At 36.8% G+C, this 19,632-nt stretch overlaps 1 protein-coding gene across 1 annotated transcript in view; it reads left to right on the forward strand.

Annotated features, from left to right (window-relative positions):
• The window catches only part of LOC112661212 (serotransferrin-like), a 53,560-nt gene extending 33,928 nt beyond the window's left edge, over nt 1–19,632 (forward strand). Inside the window, exons 23-26 of the mRNA XM_049099603.1 lie at nt 1,814–1,896; nt 7,344–7,480; nt 8,606–8,660; nt 18,355–19,632. Coding sequence (XP_048955560.1) covers nt 1,814–1,896; nt 7,344–7,480; nt 8,606–8,660; nt 18,355–18,568 — 489 coding nt within the window. The 3' untranslated portion in view covers nt 18,569–19,632. The remainder of the gene's footprint in view (nt 1–1,813; nt 1,897–7,343; nt 7,481–8,605; nt 8,661–18,354) is intronic.

Raw genomic sequence — 19,632 nt, forward strand, 5'->3', positions numbered from 1 at the left:
TGTGTCTCTGCCTCTCTCTCTCTCTCTGTGACTATCATAAATAAATAAAAAAAAAAAAATTTAATAAAAAAAAAAAAAAAAAAGAAAAGTAAAATACCAACCATTTCTTGATTTTTTAAAAAAATTTATTTATTCATGAGCGAGAGAGAGAGAGAGAGGCAGAGACACAGGCAGAGGGAGAAGCAGGCTCCATGCAGGGAACCTGATGTGGGACTCGATCCCAGGACTTCAGGATCATGACCTGAGCTGAAGGCGAACCCTCAATCGCTGAGCCACCCAAGCGTCCCCTTGACATTTTTTTTTACTTGTTAAAAACATTTCTTAGATATATTGGGTTAAATGATATATATTATTAATTTAACTTTATATCTTTTTACTTTTTTAATATGGCTTTTGGAAAACTTTACATATGAGACTTGCATATTTTTATTGAAGATGTAGGGGCGCCTGGGTGGCTCAGCTCGGTTAAGGAGCTGACTCTTGATTTTGGCTCAGGTCATGATCTCAGAGTTATGAGATCAAGCCCTGCATAGGGCTCTGTGCTAGGCATGGAGCCTGCTTGAGATTGTCTTTACCTCTCCCTCTGCCCCCATTCCATGTATGCTCTCTCTAAAAAAAAAAGAGAGAGAGAGAAAAATGTAGAACATTCCTCCCTTTTTAAACTCCTCCCACCTTCCCACCCTCCTATGTTTTAGATCTAGTCTCTCTCAAGTTAGTAATGTATCTATTAATGTGTCTTTTTAAATTCCTTATAGTGGTGTACTGCTGATTATGAAATACGGTAATCGATCCTAACCTGAAATCCCCAGACTCTTACCAGTGTGGTTTTTTCTTTAAAAGCTAGCATACATCTTTGTTTGTTTGTTTTGCATACATCATATTTTTGCCCATAAAAGACTATGCAGACTCAGTGACAGGTCATAATGAATCCAGTTGTAATTATGTCAGATCCGTGCATATTGCTGACTTGCTCCTGCTGAACAGTGGTTAGGGCTGGCTATGGATAAGGTAGAAAATCGGGAACACGTTCAAGGGTCTGATAAACTTACTAGAATTATACCAGAGAGTCTTACTGAGCATAGCCATATCCAGATTGACTCTGAGCTTAAGGAAGAAGGCCTGGAATGAACAGCACTTAAGTGGGTGCTTAGTGAGTCAGCTCAGAATGGGCACATTGCCTCCCTGTTTCAGTGATTGACACAAAATATTGACAGTTGGAACAAATAAACAGTATGTCTAGTTGACAAATATTTAAAAAATTATAGTAGACACGTAAAGGAATGTTTTGTTGTTAACAAAGATTGGGGGGTCCCTGTAATGATAACATGCTATATGATAAAGTGTAGATCTCCAATTACATTATTTAGTTTGTGAATGTTCACTACTATTTTCACATTCACATGTTTTTGTTTTTATTCATACTAGTATATTTCCCCAACCTCAGATGGATCTTACTTCTCTGACTCCCCCAGACAGGGTCAGGTTTTTTATGTACCCTCAGAACACTTATCAAAGTTGTAATTTTACATTTATTTGTAATTTTACATTGTGTTGATCTTTCTGATTATATTATAAACCCTGTTGGAACAGGGATCATGTCTGTTTTTGCTCACTGTTAAATCCCAGGAGCCCCTACTAGTGATTTATAAATAGAAGATGCTGTGTGAACATTTATTTGATTGATTAATTAATTATGGTGAACATTTTTTTGATTATGGACACTCTTGTACCTGAAATCTCATATGAAAAGTTCATGTTGTGAACGTGAATAAGGACCAAAACATTTATTTAATGTTATTACTGTCATCTGTAGGCCACTAGCCTGACTTTGATTGATCTCCCTGGCCATGAGAGCTTGAGACTTCAGTTCCTAGAGCGTTTTAAGGCTTCAGCCAGGTAAGTAGGATTTGGTGTCAACTTGCCTGAATCTGTATATCAAGGCCACTCATGCTTGCAGTGGTGGTATTCAGGAGGCAGCCTGGTGCCCTATAGGGAAAAGAGCATGGATCCTGAGGTCAACCAGTTCTGGGTTGCAAGCCCACCTTTACTAGGATTTTATGGAGATTATATGAGATAACATTTGAAAGTGTTTCTCAAGAGTGTTCAGAAAGTGTTAACCGTAACCATCTTAGTAAAGTTTTCGTTTTGAGTACAAATTTTAATAATGTGTAGAACTTTTAAAATCCAAAACAGGAATTTGAAAGCCAGGTGAAATCTTAGAAGTTATTTAAATTCAACATTATATATTTCTGTTCTTAAATTACCTAAATTTAGTGCCTCAAAAGAACAGAACAATATTTTCATATTTCTTTTAGTATTGTTCTAATGTTACTGTTATTTAAAATTCTGGTGCTGCAGTTGAAAATGCTTGATTCTTGTTTTGTCTCTCCCCTTTCTTTCTTTTTTTTTTTTTTTTTTAAGATTTCTTATTTATTTAATCATGAGACATACAGAAAGAGAGGCAGAGGCACAGGCAGAGGGAGAGGCAGGCTCCATGCAGGGAGCCCAACACAGGACCTGATCCCGGGTCTCCAGGATCACGCCCTGGGCTGAAGGCAGTGCTAAACCGCTGAGCCACCCGGGCTGCCCTTGTTTTGTCTCTAACACTGATATGAACTTAAGAGGAAAATCAGTATATCACATTTCATTGATTTTAAGACATTTTCATATCTGTGAAATTAGAATGCTAGTTATAGTTGTTTGTGTCATAGTTAAGTTGGCAATATTTTCCCTTTCTTAGTTGTATCTGAGATAATTGTCTTTTAATTGATGGAATCTTAGGTTTGATTAAATGAGGTACTTGTTTCTTTCCTTATTTAACTTATTTTTTTTTTTTTTTTTTTTTTTTTTTTTTTTTTTAAAGATTTTATTTATTTATTCATGATAGACACAGAGAGAGAGAGGCAGAGACACAGGCAGAGAGAGAAGCAGGCTCCATGCACCGGGAGCCTGACGTGGGATTCGATCCCGGGTCTCCAGGATTGCGCCCTGGGTCAAAGGCAGGCGCCAAACCGCTGCGCCACCCAGGGATCCCTCCTTATTTAACTTATTTAAATTCAGTTAGTCAACAAATAGTGTATCGGGGGATACCTTGGTGGCTTAGAGGTTTAGCGCCACCTTTAGCCCAGGGCATGATCCTGGAGACCCGGGATCGAGTTCCACGTCAGGTTCCCTGCATGGGGCCTGCTTCTCCCTCTGCCTATGTCTCTGCCTCTCTCTATTTCTCTCTCTGTCTCTCATGAATAAATAAAATCTTAAAACAAAAAAACAAATAGTGTATCATTATGTAGCTATAGAGTTCAGTTATTCATCCACTGCATATAATACCCAGCGCTCATTACATCACATGCTCTCCTTAAAACCACAGTGAGATACAACCTCAGAATGGCTAAGATTAACAAGTCAGGAATCACCAAACATTGGCAAGAATGCAGAGAAAGTGGAACTCTCTTACACTCTTGGTGGAAGTGCAGGCTGGTAAAGCCATTCTGGAAGACAGTACAGAAGTTCCTCAAGAAGTTAAAAATAGAACTATCCTATGACCCAGCAATTGCACTACTAGGTATTTACCCAAAGAATATAAACATGATTCGAAGGGGCATCTACACCCCAATGTTTATAGTAGCAATGTCCACAATAGCCAAACTATGGAAAGAGCCCAGTTGTCTTTCCTTATTTTTGAAGAGGTCTTAACTTTTATTTTGTTGTTGCTTTCTTGCCCACGAGATGGGGGTGATGAGCAGTCTGTCTATTGTGTGGATTTTTTAAAAAAGTACAATATTTTTTAGAGCAGTTTTAGCTTCGTAGCAAACTTAAGCAACAGGTCCAAAGATTTCCTTTATTACTCCCCGCCCCACACAACATGGTTAGCCTTCCCTATTATAAGCATCCTTCACCAGAATGATTCCTTTGTTATAATTGATGAACCTACACTGACACACCATAATCATTCTGAATCTGTGTTTTACATTAGGATTCACTCTTGGTGTTGTACATTCTGCGGATTTGAACCAGTGTATAATGACATGTATTCAGAATTTATAGCATTAAACAATTTTCACTGTCCTAAAAATTCTGTGTTCTGCTAATTCATCCATTTGTTCCCTAACCCCTGACAACTATTCACCTTTTTATAGTCCTCATATTTTGCCTTTTTCAGAATGTCAAATAGTTGGAATCATATAATATGTAGCCTGTTAGACTGGCTTCTTTTACTTACTAATATGCATTCAAGTTACTTCCATATTTTTTCATTGTTTGATAGCTCATTTCTTTTTAGTGCTTAATGATATGTCTTTGGACGTACCACAGTTTATCCATTCACCTACTTAAGGACTTCTTGGTTGCTTCCAAGTTTTGGCAGTTCTGAAGAAAGCTGCTTTAAGCATCCACATGCAGGTTTTTGTGTGGACATGTTTTTGGGTGAATATCAAGGAGTGCAGTTGAGGACTCACATGGTAGGAATATGTTTAGTTTTGTGAGAAATTGCCAAACCGTCTTCCAAAGTGGCTGTACCATTTTGCATTCCCACTGTCAATAAGAGTTCCTCTTGCTCTGTATCCTCACCAGCATTTAGTGTTGTCCGTGTTCTGGATTTCAGGTGTTCTAATAGATATGCAGTGATAACTAACTGCTGTAAGTTGCATTTCCCTGATGACATTGACAGGATGTGGAACATCTCTTCATAGACATATTTGCTGTCTATAGATCTTGTTTGGTGAGGTGTCTGTAAAGATCTTTGACCCATTTTTTAATTGGGTTGTTTGTTTTTAAGAGTTCTTTATATATTTTGGATAACAGTTTGTTGTCAAATATATCTTTTGCAAATATTTTCTCCCAGTCTTTGGTTCATCTTCTCATTCTTTTGATGGTGACTCTTGTAGAGCAGAAATTTTTATCTTTAATAAAGTCTTACTTTATTGATTTTCTTTTTCATGGATTGTACCTTTAGTGTTGCATTTAAAAAAAATCATTGCCAGACCCAAGATATTTAGAATCTCTCCTGTGTTCTCTCTCAGGAGTTTTAAAATTTTGTGGTTAACATTTATGTGATACATTTTGATTTAATTTTTATGAAAAGGATATGGTCTGTATCTGTTTGTTATGTGTATTCATTTTTTTGCATGTGGATGTTTAGCCATTCTGGCATTATTTGAAAAGGCTATCTTTGTTCTGTTGTACAGATCTTACTCGATTTACGATGGGGTTACATCCTGATAAACCCATAGTAAGTTGAAAATATCTGAAGTTGAAAATGCATTTAATACACCTACCAAATATCATAACTTAGCTTATTAGCCTACCTTAAATGTGTTCAGAACACTTATATTAACCTACAGTTGGGCAAATTATCTAACACAAAGTCTATTTTATAATAAAGTGTTGAATATCTCTGTGTAATTTGTTGAATACTGTACTACAAGTAAAAACCAGAATAGTTCTGTGTATCAGTTGCTTACCCTCCTGACCCAGTGCCTGACTGGGAGTAGTGGCTTCTTCTGCTGCCCAGTATCATGAGCGATTTTACTGCATATTACTAGCCCAGGAAAAGATTAAAATTCAAAATCTGAGGTATTATAATTCAAAATCTATTGAATGTGTATTGCTTTTGCATTGTTGTAAAGTAAAGTTCTAAGTTGGTATTGTAAGTTGGGGACCATGTGTATTTGCCTTTCCTCCTTTGTCAAAGATCACCTAACTACATAGATAGGGGTCTCTTTCTGGACTTTATTCTGTTCTGCTCGTCTCTTTTTCCATCAGGACCATGCTGTCTTGTTCACTAAAGCTTCATACTAAGTTGGGCAGTGTCCTCCAGCTTTGCTCTTTAGTTTAGTGTTGGCTCTTCTGAGTCTTTTGCCTCTCTATATAAACTACAGAATCAGTTTTTCAACATCCACAGATTAAGTTGCTGAGGTTTTGATTGAATTTTATTGTAATCTATAGATCAAGTTGGGAAGAACTGATATTTTGAAGTTGTTTAGTCTTATCCATGATTGTGGATGGAATATTTCTGTTTATCTAGTTCTGCTTTGATTCTGTTGATGAGTTTTATAGTTTTCCTTATATAGTTCTTATACATATTTTATTAGATTTATATCAAAGTTTCATTTTTGGGGGGATGATAATATAAATGGTATTGTGTTTTTAATATTTTGTTGTTATAATTGCTGTTTTTTACTGCTGTAGGCTATGAAAGCCTCTCTCCAGAAAGGGCTCATATTTCCTTCTCCTGGGGGCCCTTGGGGTTCATTGAGTCTTGCCCCAGTTTTATATAAATCTTTCTGCATCATACACCATGAAAGAGTTTAAATTCATACCCACCCCCCATCTGTGCGGCACAGGAGGTCTGGTATTTCAGTTCCTCTTGGATTATTTTCCCATACCACCCTCCACTAGATTTTAAGGTGTAAGCTTTGTGCAGGGTGTTTACTTCCACAGCTGCATGTTGGCCATCGCACATTTCTGGCGATGAATGAGCATTCAGACCCTGGTCCCTACAGTCTGTTATCTGCTGTTTTTCCTGGATTGCTTTGCTTTAGCTTTGATACCTCTTTATTTCTGGCACATGAAGATTCTCACCGTTGCTGCCTTAGATTGGGCCCTGTTGGATCACTATGCTTCTAGTTTGATTACCCTCTTAGAATTATCTGTCTTTCATTCAGCACCAAAATTCTTTGTAACAGAAAAGTAAAAACTGTAGATGAGTGGGTCATTGCCCTTTGCTGCCTGACCCGGTTTCCTCCCTGTGTACCAGCCTACCTTGAGTTCTCTAGGCCATGTTGTCCCACTCCTTTGTGCTCGGCACATACTACTTTCCAGAGAGACTGTGTTCCAGTTGTTTGGCTAAAATCCAGCTCAGCTTGACATCCTCCTTTAAGTCCTCTTGACTTGTTCTCATGTGAATGGTCTTCCTCTTTGTTCCTGTTATAGCAGGTATATATGTCTGTTTTAGCATTTTATCACAGTATTGTATATAATGATTTCCTGGTCTTTGATGGAAGGCATGATTTCTTCTTGTCTTTTTAGATCAGTCATTGGTAGACAGTAACACTCAGTAGTCCTTTGTTTTTGGTTGTCTTATAAAACTTGATAAATAGTATTTCAAACTGTACAGTCACCAGAAGTACACAGTCATTAAAAATGCACACACTTCACTTGACATCTCAGTAGTCCTTTGTTAAGTGAGTATTTGTATGGTGTGATTATATGTGTGCATGCTTGCATGTGAGTCTGTTGTGTGTTATTCATTAGGATTGAATTCGATGAAATTAAGGATATGATTTTTCAATATAATGCTGCAGTACCTCATGCTTCTATGGTGGCTTTTCTTTCTCCCCCTCCAGGGCTATTGTGTTTGTTGTGGATAGTGCAGCCTTCCAGCGAGAGGTAAAAGATGTGGCCGAGTTCCTGTATCAAGTCCTCATTGACAGCATGAGTCTGAAGAACACACCGTCATTTTTAATTGCCTGCAATAAGCAAGGTGCCATCATGTTTTCCAGCAATAATAATTGAGATTTTTTCTGGGAATGCTACTAGGAGCTAATATAGTTATCTACAGTTATTATTGAGATGACAGGCAATTATTAATGAACTATGAAGGATTTTAAATCTTAAGATCATTTATATACCTGCATCTTCATTAATTTTACCAGGCTGTTCTAAGGAACACCTGTTCTACTACCAACTTTTCTTTGATACAGTGTTTGCATTTCTTGAAATCATAAATCATTTTACTTCATTTACCAAGTTAAGTTTGTCAGATTGACAGTATTGACACAGTTGTGGAGGGCTGGGGGGAAGCTCTCCTTTCGAACAAGCTTACCTTCCAGCACATTTCATCAAGGGGAGTTTACACAAGTTGTGTTTCTTTAACCCCGTAACCATTAATATTTTTTTTGTCACACCCAATAAAACGAGGCTTCAGTTTCATTGCCTCTAACATAGGGTAAAACCAGTTGATTTTACAGTCTTCTTTCAGATTAAAATTCTGATCCTATGGAGAACCCAGTACATTTCTCAGAAGTGATCGAGTAGTAATAACCCTAACAATGCCTAATCAGGAATTGATCTTAGGATCATTACCTGACCTGTTTTCTTCTATTCAGTATGAGGATAAAAGGTAATAAATATTTGGCTTTTGCTGTGTGCCAAACCAGTGTTTCTCTCTTTCCAAGGTGCACCTGAGTGACATACCGTCTTAGTATCAGCTGGAAATGTGCTTGGTTTACTTTAATATGACAAGTAGGATATTTCTGTTGGGAGTGAAGGCTTTTGTTACAAATAAGAAGCTGGTAGGTTTTCTTTCTGTTACACGGGCTGGACTTCTCTATATGTTGATTTAGAAGGTCTGTAAGATGTAGAAAACTTGATGAAAGAGCTAGTCAGTTTTAGGGTCACAAGCTTAATGTACTTGTAAGCATTATTGTGGGATATCCCATACATGCAAATATAAAGCTTACTTTGATAGTGAAGCCACTAATGGTAAAAAGCTCTTAAAAAAAAAAAAAAGAAATTTCTTAGTTTAAATTGGAACTTTCCATATGTGTAAGTCTTGGGAAAAGACCCTTTCTGTTTAAACTATAACGGTGTCTTTATTTTTTAACAGACATTACAATGGCAAAATCCGCAAAGTTAATTCAGCAACAGCTTGAGAAAGAACTGTGAGTATGAATAAGTCATATTGATTAATGTATATCTTAAAACTTAGGAAATATGAATATATCACTTAAGATCTTTGGTTGTGTATGATTACCACAGTCTAAAGAATAGTGTGAAATATATTTGTTAAATAATTGGCAAAAGAATTAATGGAATTCTAAAAAGCATCAATGGGATGGGATACTTTACAAATTTATAGAAAGATCTCGGTTTATTGAGACTGTAAGCTCAATTATTTTCCTACTGTTTCTAGTTCATTTATAGTAGATAAGAAAGGTTTTAGAAACTAAAAAATTTGAAAGCCATGGAAATTTTTGTTGCCAGAATGAGAAATGAATGCTTCCAAAGCATTAAAAAGTCTATTATACTATTTTATGACTTAATTTATTGTTTTCCAGCTATTTTGTAGTATTATTTAGCTTGATTTTAGTGTTTAAAAATTTGTAAGTTGAGCAATAACCTTCTGAATTTTAAGGAATCCAGCATGTCTGTACTCTACCGATTTGTAAGAGCTAGCTAATAGCTTGCTTACTCAGAGCTACCATCAACATCTTGAGGAATCAAGTTATGTTTTCTTGTTGCTGTCGTATAGGACTTTTTATTTTTTATTAAAGAATCTGATGAGGAAAAATTGTATAAATTCAACTTTGAGGGGTGCCTGGGTGACTCAGTTGGTTAAGTGTCTGCCTTTGGCTCAAGTCATGATCCCAGTGTCCTGGGATTGAGCCCCTTTTCGAGTTGGGCTCCTTGCTCAGTGGAGAGTTTGCTTCTTCCTCTGTCCTGCTCCCTGCTCATGCTCTCTCAAATAAATAAATAAAATCTTTAAAAAAACATTTCAACTTTGAGCACATTTCTTCCCCACTAGAATTTACTAACTCATTTATACATTTAACAAGCACCTATATAATTCATCTAGTAGATGGCAAACACTGCATTTAGGATATGGCCATAGGGGAAAATGTTGTGTGGTTCCTATATTCAGGAGCTTAGGGTTGACAAACTGCTGCTCAGGGTGTGCAAAGAAGGTATAGTTTTACATTTTTAAAGGGCAGGTAAAAAAATTAAGAAAAAATATGTGACAGAAGCTAAGTGTCACACACATTTAATTTACATAAACATTTAATTTATGGCTCTTTACAGAAAAATTTTACCAGGCCTGGTCTGTTTATTTTCTGTGGTTTCTTTTCTTTTTTAATTTTAATTTTTTAAAGATTTTATTTGTTTATTCATGAGAGACACACAGAGAGAGGCAGAGACAGGCAGAGGGAGAAGCGGGCTCCATGTAGGGAGCCTGATGTGGGACCTGATCCCAGAACTCCAGGATCACACCCTGAGCTGAAGGCAGACGCTTAACTGCTGAGCCACCTAGGCATCCCTCCTTTTTTTTTTTTTTTTTCTTTTAATTGAGAATGATATAGTTAATTCCATATGCTTTAAACTTTTTAATATATGAATAGAAGAGTAAAGTTAGCTGTTTAATCAGACTTATCAAAGACCTCATGCCTTCAAGCTGAATGAATATCAAAGAGATTTTTTTTTAAACCCTTTTATGGAGGGGTAATATCAATATGTAAAAAGCTGTGCATAGTTAATGTATACAACTCCATGCCTTTGGGGATAAGTATCCACCTTTGAAACATCACCACCATTGAGGCCGTAAAAGTATCCATTACTTTTCAGTTTCCTCCTACTCTCTTTATTATTTGTGTATGCGTGTGTGTATGTGTGTGAGAGAGAGAATGTTTCATGAGAATACTTAAGATTTACCATATTACAGATTTTAAGTATATAATGCAATATTGTTAGCTATAGATGTGTAGTAGATCTCTAGTACATACTTATTTGCATAACTGAAACCTTTTCAAAAAGATTTTACTTGCGAGAGAGAGAGTGTGTGTGAGCATGAGTGAGGGGTCGAGACAGAAGAAGAGTTTCAGAAAAGGAGAAGCTGGCTCTCTACTAAGCAGGGAGACCGAGGTGGGGCTCCATCCCAGGACCCTGAGGTAATGGCCTGAGCTGCTTAGGCAAGTGCTGAAAAGGCAGACACTTAACTGACTGAGCCACCCAGGCACCCCTGCATATCTGAAACTTTATAACCTTTGACTTGATGGTCAGAGGCTCTCTATTTCTCCCTCTTCCCATCCTAGTAAGCACTATTCTACTCTGCTTCCATGTGTTTGCTTTAGATTCCATATATAAGTGTGATCATATATTATTTGTCTTACTGTGTCTGTGCTTGTTATATCACTTAGCATAATGTCCTTTAGGTTCATCCATGTTGTTGTAAATAGTAGGATTTCCTTTTTTTCAGGGCTGAATAATATTCCATTGTGTGTATGTTCTATATTTTCTTTATCCATTCATCCTTTGATGGACTTAGGTTGCTTCCATATATTGTCTGTTGTAATAATGTGACAGTGAACATGGTGGTGCAAGTACCTTTTCAAGATTCTGATTTTAATTTCTTTGGATAAATACCCAGAAGTGGGATTGTTGGACCATATGGTGGTAGTTTTATTTGTAATTTTTTTGAAGAATCTTCATTCTGTTTTCTGTAGTGACTGTACCAGTTTACATTTCTGCCAACAATGTACCAGGATTGGCCTTGTCTGCATTTCCACAGACAACTTAGTGTGTTTATTAGTCATTACCTCAGATGTGAGGTGATATCTCATGGTGGTTTTGATTTGCATTTCCCTGATAGTTATATTGCATACTTTTTCATGTACTTCTTGGCTATTTGTCCTCTTTGGAGAAATGTCTATTCAGAAATGTCTGTCCTTTGTTCATTTTTCACTTGGATTATTAGGGGTTTGTTACTGACTTGTATGAGTTCCTTATATATTTTGGATATTAACCCTTATCAGCTATATGGTTTGTAGATATGTTTTCCAGTTCCAGGTTATTTTTCTATTTTACTGATTGTTTCCTTTGCTCTGCAGAAGTTATTTAATTTAGCAATCACATTTATGTTTTCTTCTGTTGGTGTCATATCCAAAAATTCATTGCCACAATCAAGGTCACTGAGCTTCTCCCCTGTATTTTCTTCTTGGATTTTTATGGTTTTAGGTCTTATATGTAAGTCTTTAATCCATTTTGAGTTGATTTTTGTGTATGGTGTAAGGTAAAGGTCTAATTTTATTCTTTTGCATATAGATATTCAGTTTTCCTAGCACCATTTATTGAAGAGACTATCCTTTACTAATTCTATTTCTTGTCATCATCCTTGTCATAAAAGGTTAACGGACCATATGTGTGGGTTTATTTCTGGCCCATCTATTCTATTCTGTTGGTCGTATGTCTTCTTATGTCAGTATCATACTGTTTTTGTTACTATGGCTTTGTTACACAATTTGAAATCTGAAAGTGTGATGCCTCTGGCTTAAGTGTTTTTACTCAAGATTACTTTGGCTATTATGGGTCTTTTGTGGTTCCATATGAATTTTATCATTGTTTCTTTTATTTCTGTAAAAAATTCCATTGGAGTATTGATAAGTATTGCATTGCATCTGTAGAGGGCTTTGCATCATATGGCGATTTTAACAATATCTAATTATTCCAATCTAAGAAAATAAGGGATATCTTTTCCTTTATTCATGTCTTCGATTTCTTTCATGAATGTCTTAAAGTTTTCAGTATATAGATCTTTTGCCTACTTCATTACATTTATGCCTAAGTGTTATATTTTTGATGCTACCATAAATAGAACTGGTAATTCTTAATTTCTGATAGTTCGTTAGTAGTGTATAAAACATAACTGATTTTTGTATGTTGATTTTGTATCCTGCAACTTTACTGAATTTGTTTAGTAGTTATGTTTTTTTTGGTGCTGTCTTTACGGATTTATATATATGAGATGAAGTCATCTGTGAACAGATAATCATTTTCTTTTCAGATTTTCATGCTTTTTCTTTCTTTCTTTGCCTAATTAGTCTATCTAGGACTTCCGGTGCTACCCTGAATAGAAGTGGTGAGAGTGGGCATCCTTGTCTTGATGATAGAGGAAAAGCTTCAAGCTTTTCACTGTTGAATAAGATACTTTCTGTGGGCTTGTCATATATGGCCCTCATTATTTTCAGCTACATTTTGCTGTGTGTAGCAAATGTGTCCATTTTGCTGAGTTTTGATCATGAAAGTATGTTGAACTTTGTCAGGTGATTTTCTGTATCTGTTGAGATGATCATCAATAATGTGATGATCATAAAGTAAAGGTGTATCACCTTTATTGGTTTGTATATGTTGAACTATTTATCTTGAGAAAATCCCATTTGATCATAGTGTACAATTCATTTAATGTGTGTACTGTTGAATTTGGTTTGCCAGTATTTTGTTGAGGACTTTTGCATCCGTGTTCATTAGGAATATTAGCCTATATTTTTCTTGTAGTATCCTTATTTGGTTTGGATATCAGGGTAATGCTGGCCTTGTAAAATGAGTTTGGAAGTGTTACCTCCACTTTAATTAGGAAGAATTTGAGAAAAATTGGTGTTGATTCTTCTTGAAATGTTTGGTAGAATTCACCAGTGAGCCATCTGGTCCTGGGCTTTTCTTTGTTGATGGTTTTTGATTGCTGATTCAGTCTCTTTCCTTGTTATTGGTCTGTTCAGATTTTCTGTTTTTTCATGATTCAGTTTGGTATATTGTCTGTTTCTAGAAATTTATCCATTTCTTCTAGGATGTCTAATTTTTTTTTTTTAAGATTTTATTTATTTATGCATGAGGGACAGAGAGAGAGAGAGAGAGACAGAGAGAGGCAGATACACAGGCAGAGGGAGAAGGAGGCTCCATGCAGGGAGCCCTACGCGGGACTCGATCCCGGATCTCCGGGATCAGGCCCTGAACCAGAGGCGGCGCTAAACCGCTGAGCCACCCGGGCTGTCCGGATGTCTAATTTGTTAACAGTAGTCTCTTACCCTTTGTATTTCTGTAGTATAAGTTACCCCTTTTCATTTCTGATTTTATTAGTTTTAGCCGTCTTTCTCTCTGCTAAAGGTTTGTCAATTTTGTTTATCTTTCGAAAAAACAACTCTTTGTTTCACTGATATTTTCTATTTTTCTAGTCTGTATTTCATTGGTTTCTGCTTTTATTTTTTCCTTCCTTCTGGTCATTTTGGGGTTAGTTTGTTCTTTTTCTAGTTCCTGGAGGTGTCAAGTTAGGTTGTTTATCTGAGATCTTTCTTTTTTCTTAGAGTAGATGTTTATTGCTATAAATTTCCCTCTCAGAACTGCCTTTTGCTGTATCCTATAAGTTTGATGTGTTGGGTTTCCATTTTCATTTGTTATTTTTTATTTGGCTTTGGATTCTTCCTTGACCTATAAATTATTCAGAAATGTGTTATTTACTCCCCTCATATTTGTAAATTTTCCAGTATTCCTTCTGTTACTGATTTTTAGGTTCATACCTTTATGGTCAGAAAAGATACTTGATGTGATTTCAGTCTTCTTAAATTTGTTGACTTGTTTGTGGCCTAACATACTATCTATCCTGGAGACTGTTCTTTGTACACTTAAAGAGAATGCATTCTGCAGTTGTTGGATGGAATATTCTGTATTTGTCTGTTAGGTATATTTGGTATATGTTGTTTTCTTATTGATTCTCTGGATGATCTATTCATTGTTGGAAGTGTGGTATTGAAATCCCCTGCTATTACTGTATTGATATCTATTTCTCTCCTTAGTTCTATTACTCTTTGCTTTATATATTTAGGTTCTCCGATGTTAGGTGCATATTTGGTTACAAAATCCTCTTGATGAATTGACCCTTTATTATTATTTAATGACTTTTTTTGTCTTTCATGACAATTTTTGACTTAAAGTCTGTTTTATTGAAATAACTATAGCCAGCTCTATTCTTTTGTTTATCATTTGCTTGGTATATCTTTTTCTGTCCCTTTACTTAGAACTTTAAAGTCTGTCTCCTGGAGACAGCTTGTTTTTTTTTTTAATACATTCATCTACTCTGTTTTGATTAGAGAATTTAAACCATTTACATTTAAAGAATTACTGATAGGTAAGGACTTAGTTTTGTTGTGTTCTGTTTTATAATTCCTTTGCCCCTTTCTTCTTCTCTTTCTTTAATGATTTGTTTGTGGTGTTATGCTTTGATTCCTTTCTCTTTATTTGTGTATCTATAAGTTTTTTTCTTTGTGATTACAATGAGACTTTTATAAAACATAGTATTGGCAATCTTATTTTAAGTGGATAGCTTCCACTGCATACAAAAATTATATTCATTAAGTTCTTCCCTTCAGTTTATACTATTGATTCCACAATTCACATTTTTATCCACAGTTCACATTTTTATATTGTATATCCATTGATACATATATATATATATTTTAGATTTTATTTATTTATTCATGAGAGACACAGAGACATAAGCAGAGGGAGAAGCAGGCTCCTTATGGGGAGCCTGATGCGGCACTCGATCCCAGGACTCTGGGATCATGACCGGAGCCAAAGGCAGACACTCAACCACCTGAGCCACCCAGGCACCCCTTTAATAAATTATTGTAGCCACAGTTACCTTTAATATTTTGTCTCTAACTTTTGAGTGAAGTGATTTATGTGTCACCATTATGGAGTTAGAGTATTCTGAATTTGAATGTCCTCTTACTGTTATAGTGAGTTTTATACTTTCATGTGTTTTCATGTTGTTAGTGTCCTTTTGTTTCACCTTGAAGAACTGCCTTTAGCATTTCTTGCAAGGTGGGGGTAGTGGTTATGAACTCCCTCGGAGTTTGTGTGTCTGGGAAATTTTTTCTCATTCATGTCAGAAGGACAGTTTTGCTGGGTATACTATTGTTAGTGGCGGTTTTTTTCTTTCAGCACTTTGAATATATCATTCTGTTCTTTATTGGCATACAGAGTTTCTGCTAAGACTAAGAAAGTTGCTCATGTGGGGTTTCCATATTTGTGACCATTGGCTTTTCTCTTGCTGCTTTCAAAATTCTCTGTCTTTGACTTTTTGTCAATTGTAGTGTGTCTTGGTGAAACTCTATGTTTAATCTATTTGGGATTCTTTGGGCTTAATGGACCTGGATGTTCATTTCCCTGTCCAGATTTTGGTATTTTCTGTATTATTTCTTTATAAATAAGCTTTCTTTGTTTGTCTTTCTCTCTTCCTTCTGGGACTGCCATAATGATTGTACTTGATTCCTTTAATGATGTGTTATAAGTTATGTAGTCTCTCTTTACTCTTTCTTTTTTGTTGTCCTTCTCATTAGATAACGACTTCAGATTACCTGCATTCAAGCTCTCTGAGTCTTTCTTCTGCTTGATTGTCTGCTGTTAAGGATCTCTGAATATTTCACATCAGTCATTATGTTCTTTAGCTCCAGAATATCAAAAAATGTTTATGGCCTCCTCTTTGTTGAGCTTCTCATTTTTTTCTTTTCTTTTCTTTTTTTTTTTTTTAAAGTAGGCTCCATGCTCACCGTTGGGCTAGAACTCACAAACCTGAGATCAAGAGTCTCATTCTCTACCAACTGAGCCAGTGAAGGGCCCCAAATTTCATTTTTATTCATTCATTATTTTTCTCATTTTGTTGAGTTGTCCTCTTCTATAGCTCAATGAACTTTCAAACTATTAGTTTGAATTCTTTGTCAGGCATTTAATAGATTTCCATTTCTTTAAGGTCAGTTATTGTGCTTTACTCTGTGCCTTTGATAGGCTGCTGGAGTCCTTGGGCAGACTGGCCCGGCTCCTAGGTCCATGGGTGTGTGGGCCTACTGCCTGGGTTCATAGAAGTGGGCCTTGCACCAGGGTCCATTTCGGTGGCCTAGAACTGGATCTCTTGGGGCAGGCCTGGTGCTATGGTCCATGGTGGTGGTCCTGGAGCTTGGTCCCACAGGAGTGGGCTGCGGCCATGGGTCTAGCCTGGTGTTGGATTCTGTGATGTAGTGAGTGCTTACTTCATTGTCCTACCACTAAGTGAAACATATCTCTTCGTGCTTGCAGGAGAAATAATGTGGATAATGTGAAACTGTCCTTCCTACTCTCTTCCATGCATCTTTTTATATTTCTGTATAACACTCAGGTGCTGTAATCTGAGATCTGCATTGCTTCTCTCTAATGCATGGGTGGTTATTCAAATTAATGGTTCTATGAGAAGGCTTATGCTAGAAATTCCTATTCTCCCATCTTGCTGATGTCAGTGTAAGTGTCTTTTGTTCCTTTTGAAATTGTATCTTTATCATTTCTTCCCTTAGTCCTGATGTTCACTCTCTTGAGACTATAAGTTGCTTGTTAGGCTAAGGAAATTGGAACAATTAGATAATTTGTTTTTTATAGAAACTCTGTTGCAGTTGTTGAAGGGGGGAAATATGATCATAACTTATGCATCCATTTTGGTTTTTTCTTTTAAGCAGTATGGTCGAACTTTTCCTATGTTCTAAACATACATTTTCCTTAGTCCAGTTGTTTTTCACTCTGAAGATCCATAAAAAAGCAATATAGACTATTAAAAGTTAGTGAAGGAAAATGTTAGAAGTTGGAAAGGTTAGTATCAAATTAGGAGTCACATTTTATTTTTAAAATTTAGTTTATTTTTGTTAGTAATCTCTACACTCAGCGTGGGGCTTAAACTCACAACCCTGAGCTCAAGAGTCACATGCCTTTCTGATTGAGCCAGCAAGGTGCCCCAGGAGTCTGATTTTAGATTAATCCTGTGTTTGTGAGAATCAGGTCCTATCAGCCCTGAAGCATTTCAGAGTCTTCTGAATAACAAGGCTAATAACGATGTTCACATGGACTTATGACAAGAGCTTTTCCTTTTAAAGAGTTTTTCCTTCCTTTTAAAGTTTTTTTTTTATTGTAAAATATTTTACATATAAAGGGATACATATGTTGAATTTAAAGAATATTAAAATGAATATCCATGGACCCACCACCTTGCTTAGAAGGCCCTATAGGCTCCTCCCTAATATCTTGAATTTTATATTGATTGTTTTTTAAAAATATTTTTCCATGTGTGAAGGTTTCTTTCTAGACAAGGTATTATTTATTTTTTTCTGCAGATTCTTCACTAATTTTCATGTAGTCCTACAGCTCCAATAAATGCTTTATTTTGTAAGGAAGCACATTGGGAGCATGTATTCCTCTGCTTCTGGAAAGCAGAAAGGGTGGGAGAAGTAGACACATGAGCATTGCTGTGCACGCTGTTTTGGGGCCAGCAGGTGGCAGTAAAACAGCTTAAATCAGGAACGTTTTCATGGGCAAAGACGTGGGAGCCCAAACTGGATTTGAGAATCTGGAGTTTGTGGATTTACTAAGCTCTGTATCCAAATAGACTCGTGACAAATATAAATACTGTATCTTCCCACACATAACTTGCAGAGACTTAAGTTATTATGACACAGCATATTTTAAAAAGACTTCAAAACTAGCATCATGTAGATGATCCTAGTGGTAGAGGATAAGGGGGCCCCAGGCTGAGAGAAGGTGTGACCTGGGCACATTATTGACCTACTCTTATCAAGCCAAGTCAGGCTGGACCACCATCTCTGCTGTCTGAGAGCAATCTGTGAATGCAAACGATTATTCAACTGTCTTAATAGCATAATTGACAGTTTTATGATTAATATGTAAACGAATGCTGAAATGTTTAGGAATGAGTTTGGCTTCGTAAAGGCCTTTAGTTGCTCTTTAAAAGTTATTACTCTCTTCTTCCTGACTTGTTCTTCTTTTGTTTCACAGCAACACTTTACGGGTCACTCGTTCTGCGGCCCCCAGCACACTGGACAGTTCCAGCACTGCCCCTGCTCAGCTAGGAAAGAAAGGCAAAGAATTTGAGTTCTCACAATTGCCCCTCAAAGTGGAGTTTCTGGAGTGCAGCGCCAAGGGCGGAAGAGGGGACACTGGCTCCGCTGACATCCAGGACCTGGAGAAGTGGCTGGCTAAAATCGCCTGAGGGGCAGAGGCAAAGCGCAGGACATGAATGTGTGTGTGTGTGTGTGTGTGTGTGTGTGTGTGTGTGTGTGTGTGTCTGACAGTTTTGGAAAAGGGTGTGGTAGTCTGGAGTTGATAAAGAAGGGGTACAAAATGTAATTAGAAAACATTTTCTTGTTCTGGAAAGAAATTATTGTTGAAAGTAACTTGGAATTTTTGTTTTTAAGTTTAGTTCTCCCTCGGTGCTTTCTAGTCACTTACCTGCCTATGTGTCTTCCCTTGGTTAAGATGTATGTTGTGTCCCTTTAGTATATACATGACGGAGGGTCAGGGTCTTTGTGACCCTAAGGAGTGGATCCACAGAGAGAGGATATTATCATGAGAGTATGGTTATCATCTGAGAAGTCTCTTATCCTCTGCTTCTGTGCATTAGTCCCTTTTCCTGAAAACAGATTTGTCTGTCTGGAGTCAGTTGATTCCATTTGCCCTTGACATTCATGGGCAGTATATTGTCTAGTTCTTTGTGAATTCTCAGAGGTGTGAGTGTAGTTACAGTGCGGTCCCTCGACATGTGAAGACAGTAGAAAACAGCACGGCTATGCCGATGGTGGGTCTGTTCTTCATCAGCTCGGTGACTTGTCCGCACTCCAGCCTCATAGCACTTAGGTCTCAAAAACTTGCCCTGAACCCTTGGAGTCATTCCCAGGTGATAGAACTATAAATGCTAAATCCCCACATGCCAACAGTCTAGTGTGTTCTTGTGGGTTTCCTTAACAGAGGAGAACATGAAGATTTCCAAACTGTTGTGGGTTTTTGGATGGCTGAGGGCTCCTGGGCTATATGTTCATGTGCGTTTGAGCAGCCCCTATCCTGTACTCAGAGCTAGAATGCCGTGGACCACGTGTGAATGAAAACACTTCTCTGTAGTTACTTAAAGCCCATAGTCATAGGTGGTTAAAAGAAAAGTTAGCCTTTTCAAAGTGACACTCTTCATTATCTTGTATGGTGGCTTTTTTATGGCTTTTATAAATTATTAATGCATTTTTTGGTTAAATAAAGCAACCTGTCTGGCTCAAAGCAATTAAA

This window comes from Canis lupus, chromosome 23, assembly GCF_003254725.2.
Source record: "Canis lupus dingo isolate Sandy chromosome 23, ASM325472v2, whole genome shotgun sequence".
Taxonomy (NCBI): domain Eukaryota; kingdom Metazoa; phylum Chordata; class Mammalia; order Carnivora; family Canidae; genus Canis; species Canis lupus.